At 43.4% G+C, this 14,811-nt stretch overlaps 1 protein-coding gene across 1 annotated transcript; it reads right to left on the bottom strand.

Annotated features, from left to right (window-relative positions):
- Nucleotides 1-10,751: 10,751 nt before the first annotated feature.
- LOC103528652 (cytochrome c oxidase assembly protein COX20, mitochondrial) lies at nucleotides 10,752-14,561 on the bottom strand. Its single transcript, XM_030448688.1, has 4 exons — nucleotides 14,233-14,561; nucleotides 12,215-12,329; nucleotides 12,019-12,082; nucleotides 10,752-11,481 (listed from the first exon to the last, which is right to left on the bottom strand). Exons 1-4 carry the CDS (start codon nucleotides 14,263-14,265, stop codon nucleotides 11,352-11,354), a joined length of 342 nt encoding a protein of 113 aa, XP_030304548.1. The 5' UTR covers nucleotides 14,266-14,561; the 3' UTR covers nucleotides 10,752-11,351.
- Between the last annotated feature and the right edge of the window lie 250 nt (nucleotides 14,562-14,811).

Here is a 14,811-nt window from a genome sequence, read left to right as displayed (position 1 = left end):
CATTGCATATTGACATTAAACATTAACAGCACCACCTCCTTGTTAATATTGCTTTAAATCATCCCTTTACTTTGAATGAGAAAAAAATAAATTGTCTTTAAAGAAACACTATTTAATGAACTTGAAATATGGGGAGTATGAACCCAAATGTGTTTCACTGAAATGGAATTTTCTTTAGAATGGCAAAAAAAGTTCAGTGTAATTAAAAAGTCCATCTCCCTTCTACCCTCCTCACAGGAACTAACACTTTGTATGGAGTGCTGATCCTTTGCTTATTTTGGTACTCTATGAAATAATATAGTCTTAAACTGAAATATAAGAGCCTACACTTACCATGTGCTTGTAAAGCTTGTATTTTAATTCAGAAGTCTGGGATGTTTTGTTTTCAGACCTTCACTGTATAGTGTTTTAAAAAGAAGCTGCACATCAGAGGAAGGGCTTCAGCTATCTTAGACTTGAAAGAGTAGTACCTGGTTCTACTAAAATTCTTACATATTGCAAAAGCTCTTTTCACTGGTTCAGCAATATAGGGGTTACCTGTGTTTGGAGGTACAGAATTCAGAAAAGCTTCCAGCATAGGCACTGCTGAGGCACTCGCAGTGCAGAAGGGGGATACTGAAGCTGGATACTTCCCCAGCGGCTGGGTGAGGCTTTGTGTCCTTCAGCCTGGGTTGACCTGCAAAGGAGAGGCACCCTCAGTTTCTCTGAGCTCTGGTTAGTGCTAGAGAAGGGGTTTATTTACCATGTGTGACACTGGCTTGTATAAAAAAGCCCTCACCTAGAAAATCATTAATGTTAAAACTCATTTGCAGTTTTGTGTTAAAAACAGGCACTAGAGAACTTACCTGATAGCTACAGAAATTTGAGGCAAGCACAGCTGTATGTTGCCACAGCAAGAGAACTGAGCCATCTGTCATGTTGAGTACCTTATTGCAGCTTTTAGAACTTGTTCACAGGAGGAAAAGTACTTGAAACATCAGCTGCACTGCTAGTGGTGGTGGTGCAGATGCTAGTGACACATAACACCAGTTCTGGGGTTGTGTTTGGTTGGGTCTGGGGTTTTCTTTGCCTAATAGAGTAAATACTGGGTTTGCTTTATTCAATTAGAGGGTTTTTTCCTTATGGAGTACAAACCTGGAGAGGCTTGGCCCTGGTTGGGTAGCAACAGGAGCATGGCACGCATCTGTGCAGCTCCTGGCAACAGTAGCTTGGTGCTGGTGCTGGTGCTGGTGGTGGTAATCTCCTTACAACCCCAACTGCTGGAGCTGCTTACATCTCATCTTAAGCTGTAGCCACCCAGCACTGTGCCATGAGGCCACGGGTGCTTTGCTGCAGACCAAAGGGAGGGCTGTACTGGGTGCCTCCGGAGGAAGTTCCTTCCCACTTTAAAAAAAATACTCAGTTGTTTCTGTCTTTGCTAGCAACAGTCGCTAGGATACACACAGTGTCAGCGGAGGTGCTTCCCTGGAACACAGGGGCATTGGCAAGGGACTGTGTCCTGGGTGTTCTGAGAGCAAAAGGGTTCTTACCCAGGGGGCATCAGGAGTTTGGCTTTTTTGTTGTGAGAGCCCTGTCCAGGTGCCTCAGCTCTGCTGTTGTGAGCTGGCCCTTGTGGCATGCTGGACTCAATGCTGTAATGGGCATGTAGGAGCTCAATGCATGTGGCACCTTATGAGAGTTCCTTTTTATAGCTGCTGTGGAATAATTCTTCATCACTGAAGACATTTTTGAAGTTCTGCCCAATTTTCTGATAGCAGAACGAATTAAAGGAGCCATCTTGCAATGCCATTTGTAGTCTGTGCCACTGGCATAAAAAATATGGTGTAAGGTACTTTTTTTTTTTTTGTAATCTCTTATAATAACACTCAAGCAATGTTTGTAATAAAAATAGGTGATAAAGTAATCTTTTAGGATTTGGAGGTTTCCTTGTTCATGACCTTTTTGGAAAACTAGGCCAGTGCTTTCTAGAAGTGCAACCTCAGACTAAGCCTTAAGAAATCAAACAGAGTTACTGAGATATTTGGGGTACCTTAATACTTCTGCAGATGTTTAACTGCCAGGGCTTGGACTCTCCCCAAAGAAAGAAGTGTGCAGATACTGTAGTTGTGAACTAGTAAAATAGGATTAGGTGTAGCTGGAGCTGTCAGCTTGAAGCAATGTGGAGGAGGGGTAGAGCCCCAGGATGTCAGAAGAAGGTGCAGAGAGGGGAGTGGAAGCTCAGAGCAGCAGCTTTGTAACTGGGTGTTAGCAAACCACTGCGGTGAAATCAGAGCAGCACCTCTGTGTCACACACAGTTCACCCTGTCCCAGGCAGAGCCAGCCCACAGAGGGGGGAAGGAGGCCTCTCTTAATTTTAATAGCACATTAATGATAAGTTTTGTGCAGCTTTTCTCCTGGTGAGTGAGGCATGAGCTGCCCCCAGTGCAGGAGACCTCTCCAGAGCTATTGCAGGGCATTGGCTGAAACGGGGACTTGGCCAGGAATTGATCTGGATGTGGCTCTGGCCTTAGTCTGTATGTCTGCCAGTACTGGGAGTGGCAGGAAGATTCAGCAATGAATCAGTTGCTACGTAAACTCAGCTGCAGCTTAAAAAAAGATGTGAAATGCTTAACACATTGTCAACATGAAAAGAAAAAAACAAAGGTAAATGCAAAAAAAATACTAATTACTCCTATGGGTAACTTGACACACAAGTGTTACTTGAGAGCAAATTTTCTTTTCTGCTTTAGTAGATAATCTTTGATCTGCAGAGTACTTTTGGTCCTAGAAATTACTGAAATAAAAACTACGGGAAAAGCAGCTCAGCCCATTTTTCCCTCAGACTTTTTCATGCTCAAAAAATTACGACTTTGTAGTCAAAGGCAGATGCAATTTACACTTGGTTAGCTTGGTTAGCACACAAGAGACTAAAAGGGAACTCGTTTTTCTCAGTGTTTATTCTTCCTTAGCTAGGATCAGATGGCTTCTCACGAGGACTTCTCTGGTAATTAATGTAATGCATAAAAATGGAAGTGTTTTCTGGCCTAAGTGTGGCCTTTGTTTATGTCATGTTAGCCTACGTTAATTCTTCTGCCACACTGTGCACTGGAGGTCTTCCTCAAAGTTGTAACTTGTTTACCTTAGATGTAGAGAGTTCTGTGCTTGGCAAGGAGCACTGATGGAGCACGAGTTCTGAAATTGTGATGCACAAGCAAGTCACAAAATAAAAAGGCCCAGAATAGTACTGAAGAGCTCCCTGGACATAAATGCATGCTTAAAATACCAGTGATTGTTTACAAGGGGAGGGACACACAAAAGGCTCAGGTCTCTTTTTCAGTCTAGGTGTAACCTATTCAGGCACAGCATTTGGGCTCTGCTGAACTTTCAGCCTTGTGGGGCTGTTGAGCAAGTAGATAAGATAAGCCTTTATATTATAAAAGGACTTTTGTCTTTGTGGCAAGAAGGTAGTTAAGACATGAGGGAGAGGAAATGAGTAAGCCTCGTTGGAGGGATGTACTGTAATTATTTTTTTCTGAAAGAAATGACACGGGGTTTGCTCATGTCACACTGAGAAGATAATAGGTGAGCTGGGCAGAGGCAAGTCCACCTGCACCATTGGGAGCTGCAGAACTTGTACCCAAAGCCTGGCACTTTCATATTGTGTGTATTTTCTCTGCACCATGCTCCCTGCTGCTATTGGTAGCACCTGGTGTGCCAGGGGGCCTCCATCCCAGCCTGGGAGTGCTGCATTGGAGGGAATGAATTTCTGAAAGCAAACCAGGACCTTATTGTGTGGGTGGCCTCACTGGGCTATTTCTGCCTTGGGGTTTGCAGATTCTCCATCTGTTAGTAGGTCACAAAATCACAGAAATGTTCACCAGGACCTCTGGAGATGCTATCCATCTATCCTGCCTGCAGCAGGATTTGGGTTAGCCAGGGCTTTGTTTGGCTGAAGCCTGAAAACCTGCAAGGGTAGAAATTACATGACCTCTCTGGGCAACCTATTCCCTCAAAGTAAAACAGTTTGTCCTGCTGCCTGACCTGAAGCTCCTAAGCTAGAGTTTGTGGTCATTGCCCCTGATGCATCCTCTGCAACTATCAGGAGGTGTTTGGCTCTGTCTTTGTAATTGTTTTTCAGATAATATTAGGCAGTTATTAGGTCACCCCACAGCCTACTTCTCCTCAGACTAAGTCCAACTCCTTCCACTGCTCTATTCCAGAGGGCATGAGCTTGAGCTCCCTGAACACTTCACAAGAGCCTCTACAGTTGTTTGACATCCTTGTTGCCCAAGAGGCCCAAAGCTGGACACCAATGTTGGACGTGCTGCCTCAGCAGTGTCACATACTGCTGGATAACTGCATCCCTTGATTTGTTGGCCACATACTTCCTGATGGAGTCCAGGCTGTGGTTTGCCTTATTTGCAGTGAGAACACTCTCATAGCTTACATTCAACTTGGCATCTTCTCCAAGTTCTATCCTTTTCAGAGGGTGGCTATTCAGCTAGCTGCTTCCTAGCCTCTGGTGTACACTCATTACGCACACAGCTACACTGTAATAATAAAAATAACTTTTAAAAAGACAATTAATTTGTTAAATAGTAAGCCAAGCCCCTCAAAGAGAAACAGATGTAAATTAATTGTGCAAATTAAATACTTTGTGCAACTTTCCTGCTCAATCTGAGAGACCTTGGAGAAAACATCTGGTAGTGCAACGGGAACTATTTCAGTACTTACAGATCAGACAACGTAATATTTAAATGTTTCAAAGCACATTTGGTTTCTTCTTCAGTTGGAGCTTTTGTATGAACTTGCCTGCCCTTTTTTACAATGGGAAGTATCTCCTGCATGGAGCAGGGGCCACCAAGTGCCACACTGGCTGCCAGTGCTCAAGCTGATTGCCTGGCTTCTGTCCATGGCTGCAGTAGGAGCTGCTTGCTTTCTCCACCTTCCCAAAAAAAAAAAAAAAAAAAAAAAAAAAAAGATGAAGGAATTGCTGTGATCCAGCACTCTGGTCCACCACAGGGCAACATGCTGAGCCCAACCCTGCTCCATGTTGAGGAAACTCTGCAGGCTGCTTAGCAGTGAAAAAAAAAAATCCAGCTTCCAAAAATCCAAAATATTCCCAGCAGCTCCTGGACATTCTCTAGAGGAGGCTGCTGCTACTGCTTCAGCAGCTGCATTGGCACAGCCCTGGGATATTTATGTGCCTCCACAGTTTGGCAGCCAGCCAGTCTTATTTCATTTTTTTCCTTTAAGGAAACACCCATGGAAAGGAAATGAGAAACTCAAACAGCTTCTTCTGGTAGATCCTAGTGCAGAAAATGAAGAGAAGTCTTCAGGAATGATCTTGCTTTTATAGATATTTGCTTCCCTGAAAGATGTGTTATCCACCAAGTATGAATATACTGCTCTACCTCCAGAACCAGTGAAAATGACACTGCTGAAAGCAACTGAGACGTTGGTGGGGGATGGCAGGGAGGGTGTGGGTTCCTCCCTGAATGGTGGCTGTATCTTAAGTGTTCCAATTAGTGTGGATCCCACTGGTGGTCACCAGCACATGGACAGTGTTGCTGATGTATCAGTAATGGAACTCTTCTGAATTTTGCCAGGGTTGCTGCCATACCAGGAATATTTAACACAGGGCTGTGGTGTGTGGCCCCATTCCTTAAGTCTGGGGAGTGTGGTTGCACACACGTGCCCACGTTCATGTGTGTGCACGGGGTCATCCTTTGCTCTGCTTGAGCTGAATGACATTTGGAGGGAGCAGCTTGCTGGCCATGTGACAGATGGCCACTGTGACCCACTTAAGATGCTCTCCAGATGCATCTTGTAGATGTTCTTGAGCGTGCCCCTGTGGGTGACAGCGTGTACAGACTCAGGTATGGTGTCCCCAGTAGAAAGATGAATGGTGATAGAGAAAGTGGTGAGAAGAAATGACTGGTGACTGGCTTGGGGAATGGAGAGGCCCATCGTGCTTGCTAGCAGGGGTAAGAAGCCCATAGCAGTGCTGGTTCAAGAGGACTCTGTGAGGTTTAGGAAGAAAGGGCTGAGGTCTTTTTATCCATCTGGGATTCTAAGTAGGTGGTTACTGAAGAATGTGGCACATGGATAATACTGGAACTAAGAAACCAAGTCAAACAAGTCCTGTCATAGCCTTCCAGTGCTGCCTCAGGGCGACCTTCAAGGGTTTTAAATGCTAGATGAAAGCTTTAAGCAGGTTATGTGATAATCACTGGCAGTTCTAGATTACTTTGGAAGGCCTAAACAGAGTATCATCCCCTGCATTTTGAGAAACAGGCTGTTGGAAACTTTTTCCCCTGTATTTGCTCTATGAAGGAGAGCAGACAGCTCCTGGAACAGCCGTTTGTGACAGTTTATTGGCCCAGTAGTAAATCAGTTGTTGGCTTTTCATCTTGCTACTATCTCAGGCAGAGCCTGAATGTTTTCTGACAGGGAAGGGGATGTTATTTCCCTTTAATCGCTTAAGCAGCATACTCTGTATCTTCTGTTGGCTGGGATTGTGGGCACCCTGACTATGAATTTACTCAGAAGGAGCTACTGGTAAATGGTCTGGGTTCATCTCCCATCCTGTTTCTGCATCATCTGTGCAGAGTGTGTGCAAGTGATGAGGTGGTGTAGAAAGATCTTTTTGACCACCTGGAAAAGGTAGAAATGGCAAGAACTTTTGATGTGAATGACAGAATGCATGAAAATCAGACAGAGTTGTAAAGATTCTAGGTGAACTCCCAAAACCTGTTACACATGTGTATGTAGCCTTGAAGACCAAGATGTCATGAATACAAGTACATCTCCATCACCAGAGTTATTACAAGCCATTTGCCATCAAGAGCAGAGATGAAGATTGCTTGTTCAGGGTGAGAAGCCATGTTAGCTGAGGGTGCACCTGCTGCTCTTTTTAACAGTCCTTGAAAAAATAAACAGCTTGAAAATAAGCAAAATGTGTTTCCTTCTCTCCAGAGCATGAAGGCAGAGAGGAATCATCTTTGGTTGTGTTAAACTGATTGCCACAATATACAGGCTGAGTATTTCTGGAGCTAAGCCAGCCTGAAGAGAAAGAATCCTGCAGTGGCAATTGTCTGCTCCCACAGTACATTTTTGGTACTGCCAGTGGGCTCCTGGCATGCTCAGGGAAGCTGAGGACTCTGACGCAGTCTTGCTCATGACAGATGACAGAAGCTGGCAGGATTAAAATATCTTCCCCAGAAAAAAAACTGCTCTCAATTTTTCAAACAAGCAGACACAAGGATGTTGTGACCTATTCGTGTAGGAGCAGGCAGACCCACTGCTGAATGGCTCTCAGGTAAACCATGAGCCTCTGCAGAAACAAAGAGAGCCTGTGAAGATGGGGGAACTTACAAGCAGTCTTACTCAGAGTGCTGCTAGCCATGAATAAAATTTTGCATCTTCCTCAAATCATCTCATCCAAGGCTCTTACCTTTTCTTCATCTGCTCCCCTGCCTCCATTTGAAGGGTCAGAAGCCATATTTGCTTTGTGTAAGGTTTTCACTTTAAGCAAAAGAAGGATCTATGTTCCAAAGCTTTGAATCACACTAACCAAATCTCATTTTCACCCTGGCATTAATTTATTCCTGGTTCTTCAATTTTAAAAAATAAATATTAAAAGGATCAGCCTTTTAATCATATTAACATTCTGAAAAACCTGTTTCAATTAGCTTTTCAAGGCAGCAACAACGTAATTGTTTCAAACTTTAAGTGGATGAAACCAAACAACTTTCAGTGGTAACCACTGAATTCTTGAACCAAATGGCTGGATATGAGAACAAGAAGTGTGGGAATTAGTCCACTTAGCTGAGGAAAAACTTTCACTTGGGAGCTCATTACAACTGAGTTCACACAGTACTTCATTGTTACCTGGGTTGCTTACACCAGAAGGAACAAACATTATTCCTCTGCCACCTAAAAAATCATCCTACCTTTAGTTAGGTCAAATGATTTGAAAAACAGCAGCCACATTTGCTAATGGCAGGAGTCATTAGCAAGAGCTTTGCAGCACTTGAGGGGTCATGGTGACTTGCACAGAACAGCTTGGCAGCCTGCAAAACGTAGCAACAGCCAACACCTCCCCAAAATCTCTGCTTGGGTGAGGACATGAACGACAAGTTTGGAATGATAGTTGTAATTGCGTCCACTATCAATTAAAAAAAGAGATCCTGGGTTTTGAGCCTGTTGCAACTGAGGACAGCTGAAGCATTACATTTGCTTTAGTCAAAGGCACTGAAGAGCAGAGGTGATTTGACCACATGCACCTCTAATAATGGAACTGGCAATTAAACTCAGATTGTTCCATTTCTGCCTGTTGCCTTGACAGTGACTTTCCTTCCCAAAAGGCTTGGAGGACATGTGCCCTGGCAGGGTGTGCTCTGGTCACTGCCAAGTGTGCACTCTAGATGGGAAAGGGACTCACAAACACCTCTCCCCAGAGCAGGGGTGTGGGGAGAGTACAGCATGGAGGAGCAAAGGGGACTATGAACCTTTCTGTGGTTTTTTCGTGGTGTTTTAGATTGTTTTCAGGGAGGGTTTTACTAACTTCAGGGATAAAACTAAGTGTGTGTGTCAGTCACTAAGAAACATAGCTGCCAGTAAAATAAACAGGATTCGAGCAACTTTACTGCTTAAAGTTCCTATACTTCATTCTTGCCTTTTTAGGGCTCGTTCAGAGGGATGAAAATCCAACATTTGTTATTTCTCTTCCTTTCTAGTAACTAACCAGTAATTTTTAATTTGAGGAATATTTTGTACCTCAAGTAAGAACTATCATATTTGTCATTAGCAGCAAAACTTAAAGATATCAAGTATGATAATAAAGCATAGATGCATAGTGTTGTCACCAATGACTTGGATTTAAAAAAACAGCATTAACAGGGCTATGACTCACTGATTCAAAAAATAACTAGGAATTTGTTTTCAAATGTTTCAATTACTTCTATTAAGTTACTAGAATTTTTATTTTCTTGTGATTGTATTCTCATTTATGACAAGTAACAGCTCTGAGATTTTTTTGGTTTTGTCCTGTCCCTCACCCTTTCTCCAGTGGTCTCTAACCCATCAGTCACTTTCAATCCACTTCCCATAGCTGGCACAGCAGCAGTTGTAGCCAGCACTTCGAGGAACTGTGTCAGAATTTTTTTTCCCTTCATGTGTAACCATGAGCATTCTTTCTCTGCTACTGCAGACCTAATACTTTCACAACTGAGTCCTGCTCACAGCTTCCTGGCTTTAGCTCCCTCCTCCCCCTTCAGCAAAGGCTCTGGTTAGCTCAATTCACCTCAGCTTTTACTGGATAACAAAGCTCAAATGTTCAGCCAAACTGCAAGCACATTGCTGCTTTCCCCATTTTTCTGTCAACATCTGGGATGCTCATTTTACATTTTGCACAGTGGGGCAGAAGTATTTGTTCAGTTATCTATGCAATGTAGATACATCCAAAATTTCAGTTACTGTCACAATTGCTAATACTAAGCTGCTATTGAGTTAATATCCTTAAATGCAGTAGCTTAAACCAACACCAATTAACACCAGAGTATCTATGTTGCAGCTTTCCCCATTTTTAAAAAATTTAAGCTATCATAATGCTTCTGCTTTTTTCTCAATGCAGTCAGAGTACTTGTGATTTTTGAAGGATGCTGACTGCTTTCCTACCATTACAAACAGTATTCTCCTTTTTCTCTGCAACTGCTCTTTGTCAAACAGTAGATTTTCATCTGCATGCTTTTGTCTCCTAACTCCCCCAGCTGAACTATGGCCTCACAGTGAGAAGACCCCCTGCTAAGCTTGCAGTTCCTTTTCTTAGGTCAGATAGGAAAGAACTCAACCATGTATTAAAAAAGGAGCTGGCTAAGTCCTTGCTTGGGGCTTGCTCAGTTTCCCACTGCTGCTCCAGGGGCTTTTTGAGGCAACATCTCCTACCCCATCCAAAGGGAAGGAGCTTCCCTGCCCCTTTCTTTTCTGAGCTAGAGTTAGCTACCAGTTAACATTCTGAGTTGGTATTTTGCAGTGAGGACAGAAAGTGTTTCTTTGCACTAGTTCAAGCTTCCTGGAGACTTTTTTGATAAAAGTATTGGACTGAATGATCTCTATTAAGTTCTGTCTTTATTCTTTCCTCAAGAAGAAATAGGAAGAATTGAGGAAAAAGTTTGAAACGGAGCACACAGGTTTTCTTCTTTTAAGAAGCTAATCCACAGAGGGTAAAAATTTAATTATCTTAATGTGAAGAGCCTGTTTAATTAGTGCTTTCATTCATTCTTCCCAATTAAATAAGTAGAGCAATGCTGCTGTTTACATCTGGATTCCCAAACCTCCCCACACCTACTCAAGTTAACAACACATCACAAGCTCTTTCAGCATAGGGTGGAGGAAAAGGACTGATTTATACTGTAAGTACTTTTTGACTGAGAGTCCTATAAAAGATCTCTCTTTCTGTGAAAAAGTAAATATATTGTGTCACTGGCACAAGGAGAAACAAGAAAAGAGTATTATGTCATCACTCACATTTTCACCAAGATGCAGTTAGATCTAACTGCACTTCCAAATAAGGTGGTTTCCTTAAAATTATATAGCATTTTTTCTTTTAAATGAAAACGTACACACTGAAATATGCAAACAGAACATGCCTTTAAAAAAAAAAACAAACTACTGACCATTGCTACTTACCAATAATGTAAATTAATATTTCATCAATTGTAAGAGAATGTCTTCAAGAGGAGAGGAAGAGTTTTAATCAAGTAAAAAAGTTAGTTGCTTACATAGCTTAGACTGCATCTGAAGTGTGATTTTATTGTTGTTTCGCACAGACACAACAAAAATTACCTGAAATTATTCTGTGACTGGAATCTTACAAAGGCAATTGACACCATTCACCTTGCACAAGCAAAGCCTTCACCCACTGTTTACATATACCTGTTTTACAAACACAATTAACAGTAGTAATAAAGGATACATTTACTGAGAGCACAGCAGATGAAAATATTTTCCTGTATTTAAATGAGATGTAATTAAAACTTTGCTGAAACAAACCATTCTGTTTATAATGGAAGTTAAAGCAGTCCCAATTTGTCATTAATCCACTGAGTTTCAGTTCCCAGATGTTTAACAGGGCATTCCTAACTGTGTACACAGTCACATACATACATAGATGAAACAAACACAGGCTTGTATAGTGACTTAATTAAACAGATTCACTATGAATTTCTTGCTCAGATGTGCTATGAAAACCAGCATGATTTATCAGTTTTAGGCACCTCACACATTTACAGGGAAGACTGCCACTTTTGGACCACCTTCTCCCACAGCTAAATTAGACCAGATTCCTCTGCAGTGGGCTATAAATTGCTTCATTCATTGCCAGTTTGTTTTCTTTCTGGGTCAAGAGAACTGCCTTCAAATAAAAGTTTGTTTTTCATTCCTTCTCTAATCATTCTTTGTCGGATCCTCTGTTGGGCTAAATTGTACCTGCAGTAAAACCTAGAGGAGGGAATGAAAAGAAAACACAATTCCCTGCTTTAAATGTGTGGAAGTTTCAAATCAGTTTTTCAGCCAGCTGAAAAGTTGAAAACACATACAACAATGCTGGTAGAATTCATTATGAAATGATGCATGATGAAAATACTAGAGTAAATGCTATTTCTTTAAGGCAAACATTATGTAGCAACTGAGGAGGGGGATACACAAGTCCAATGGAAAATGCTAACTTCTGTAATTTGGATCTTGTAACTTTGTAATTTGGATGACATATGTGAAGGAAAAAAGAAAGAATTAAGAAAGAAACAACTGAGTGGTCTGATCTCTTAGAATTCAAGAAACAATACGAAGTTTAAAAAAAATTCAAAGGTATTGAGCTATTTTTCTTTAAAAAATAAATGTTTCAGGGAGAAGGATGAAATAATTTGCTAGGCACATTTTTAATGCAGTTTCAAAAACAGTGTGAAAGGTCACACAGGGATCATGTTGTACAAAGCAGCCAACGTATGTCTGTCAAAATCCAAGAAGTGTTTTACATACCAGTATCCTAACATTGTGCAAATAAAGCCCCCAACTGCAAAGTCACAAGATCTTCTAACTCTACCTGAAAGGGGAAAAAAAAAATTAGAGAAAAAACCTTGGATGACTTCCCACTATTAATGAAACCCAGTATCAGATAGGAATTAATCATTCCTTGCCAATAAATACATAAAATCCAGAAGGAATAAGTACTTACTAGTTGCTAAAAAATGTCCAAGGCCCACAACTAAAGATCCCACGGAGCCATAGAGCACTGATTCTCGTGCACATGGGACACTTTTAACATCAAGAAATCCTAGGAGCTTAAAGGACTGTAAGAAGAAAAAAACAACAAACCAAAGCATAAATTTAAAACATCACTTTGTAGAAGCCTATGAAGCCAACTTCATTGTACAGATGACTTGTTATCTTAGTAGTAATAAAAAAGACCAAACATTTGAGAATTTCCTACTTTCAGAGCTATAGCTGAGCAAAACTTAATATGCACAGCTGGATCAGAACAGTTCCAGAAGAGTTAACTACTGAGTTAGGCAACATCATCTTCTACAAATTTTTTTCCTTTACACTGCTCCCCCCCATAAAAAAAAGGAGAAAATCTTTAAGAATAGGCATGCAGTAGAGGACCTTTTACGAAACACTAAATAAAAACATTTATAAACCAATAACTTTTAAGTTACTTTTAAGTAACTATGTAAAGGTAGGAGTCGTGCAAAGAAATTGCTTCTATATAAAACATGTAAGTTTTTACCCTGGTAAAAATTATTCAGACTAATTCATACTCAGTCTCATATCTCTAACCTACCCAAGCTTGCTATTTAATTTTCAAATGGTAATTCCGTGTGGCATTCACAATCCCAACTGTGAACTGACAAGTAGGTTTCTTGTTTCAGAGATGCCCAGACTGGCTTTTGCATAATCCAAGTCTTCTAATTTGAATCCAACTCATATTTTCCACCTCACAAATATCTTTGCAAATGCACGATGGCGCCACAAGCAGGAGTGATGAACTACATACAAAAAGGCCTCACAATATGGGTCAGGATTAAGGTGGCTGCACCAGAGTAACATCTGTTCATCTTTCTGCTATTAACTCTTTTGCTGGGGATAGTGTGAGAACTCCATTTACTGTGTTTAAATCCTGACGTTTGCAACTGGATCAACCAGAATCCTGAGAGATTATTTTTTAATGGTTTTGTGTTTTTTGTAAAGCCATGCTACTTGGACAAAACAGATTCTGAAGATGGAGTACCACAGTAAACTATCTGTGGAGGGCTGACAACTGTAAGACAGGTCATAGTGAAACACCTCTGACTGTAGCGATAGGGATGGAGAGCATCTGACAACAGCTGGATTTGTATGCAAGTATGGAAATCCCCATCAATAGTGTTATCTGTGTTCCCCATGGACAGCCATCAGCTGTTTCCACATAATTCCTGTGTAGAAGTGAGACAAGGAGTTGGTCTATGTTGGTCTAACCTCCACGTGAGTAATTTCAGGCACTCTCATATGGAAGAAGTCACTTGATATGTTGCTGTTGACTAAGAAGGCTTCCCTGCTACATCCACGCTGCATGATGCATCCTTTTAAAATAGCGTTTCACCTGTTGCTAAACTTGAAATCACTTGTTATGACTCTAACTACTGCTAATTACCGGGATTACAAAGGCTCAACTGTCAAGGCAGTGTTAGGTGTTTCACTCACAGAGCCTCGGAGAGGAGGAATGGAAAAACAAACACGAGATCCCCATCCACCTCTTCGGCCCTAAGCAGCTCCCAACTCTGTCCCTGTGTTGTCCCCGCACTATTTCCACCGCAGCAAAACCCGCGGGGTTCTCAGCTGCTCCTCTGCTATCACCTCTCCTGTCCCCAAGCCTGGGCTGTTTCTCGGCTTTCGTAGCCACAGAGGTTGCTGCTGCTGCTGCTACTCTTCCTCATCACCATTGTCCTCCTCCTCCTCATTACTCTCCTCCTCTCAGGGGCGGGCGGCGAAACCTTGAGGCCTCAGAGCGCCTGAGCACAGCGCCGGCCTCCCGCGCCTCTGCGGATTACAAGAGCCGGCCCGGCCCGGCCCCGCCACCACTGGGCCTCCGGAACGGGACCCTACGGGTACGGCTCTCTCAGCCTCACGCCGGGCCGGGGGGTGCGGGGTGAGCAACGCTCCGGTGAAGGGGGAACCTCTTGGCGCCCCCCTCCCACCAAACACCCCCTCCATTACCTTCCTCGACTCATTGTCGCCCTCGTCCGCCATGACGCGACAGCGGCCCCGCCGCTACACCAGCGAGGCGGGACTACTGCAGCGCAGAGAAGGCAAGGAGGAGTGGCCGCTCTATCCGCCCCGGCCCGCCCCATCTCGATGGTGCCGGCTGGAGGGGAGGGGAGGGGGTTGGGGCGGGGGCGGGCGAGCGCCTCGGCGCCATTTTAGGTCCAGGGCTGAGATTCCACCGAAATCCTTTGTTCGGTGAAATGGGTCACGGAGCGACACGGACGCGCGCACCCGTGCGCGCGCAGGGGCGGGTGGGGAGCGCGCGCGGCGCTTCAGCCCCTTCCCCCTCCCTCTCCTTCCCCGCCTCCTCCACCGCTGCAGGCGCGCGCCTCTGCCAGACGCATGGCGCCCCGCCCTACCCACCCGCCCCACACCCCCCTTGTCCCCCTATTTGCCCCCCTCACCCTGTCCTACCCCCCACACACACACACACTTTACCCCTGTCTGCCCCCCCATCACCCCGTCCTACCCCTCCCTCACCCCATCCCACTCTCCCCCCTCACCCCATCCCACTCTCCCCCCTCACCCCCG

Source organism: Calypte anna, chromosome 3 (assembly GCF_003957555.1).
Source record: "Calypte anna isolate BGI_N300 chromosome 3, bCalAnn1_v1.p, whole genome shotgun sequence".
Classification (NCBI taxonomy): Eukaryota; Metazoa; Chordata; class Aves; order Apodiformes; family Trochilidae; genus Calypte; species Calypte anna.
The sequence above is the reverse complement of the archived record's forward strand: the minus strand, read 5'-3'. Positions and strand labels throughout refer to the sequence as shown.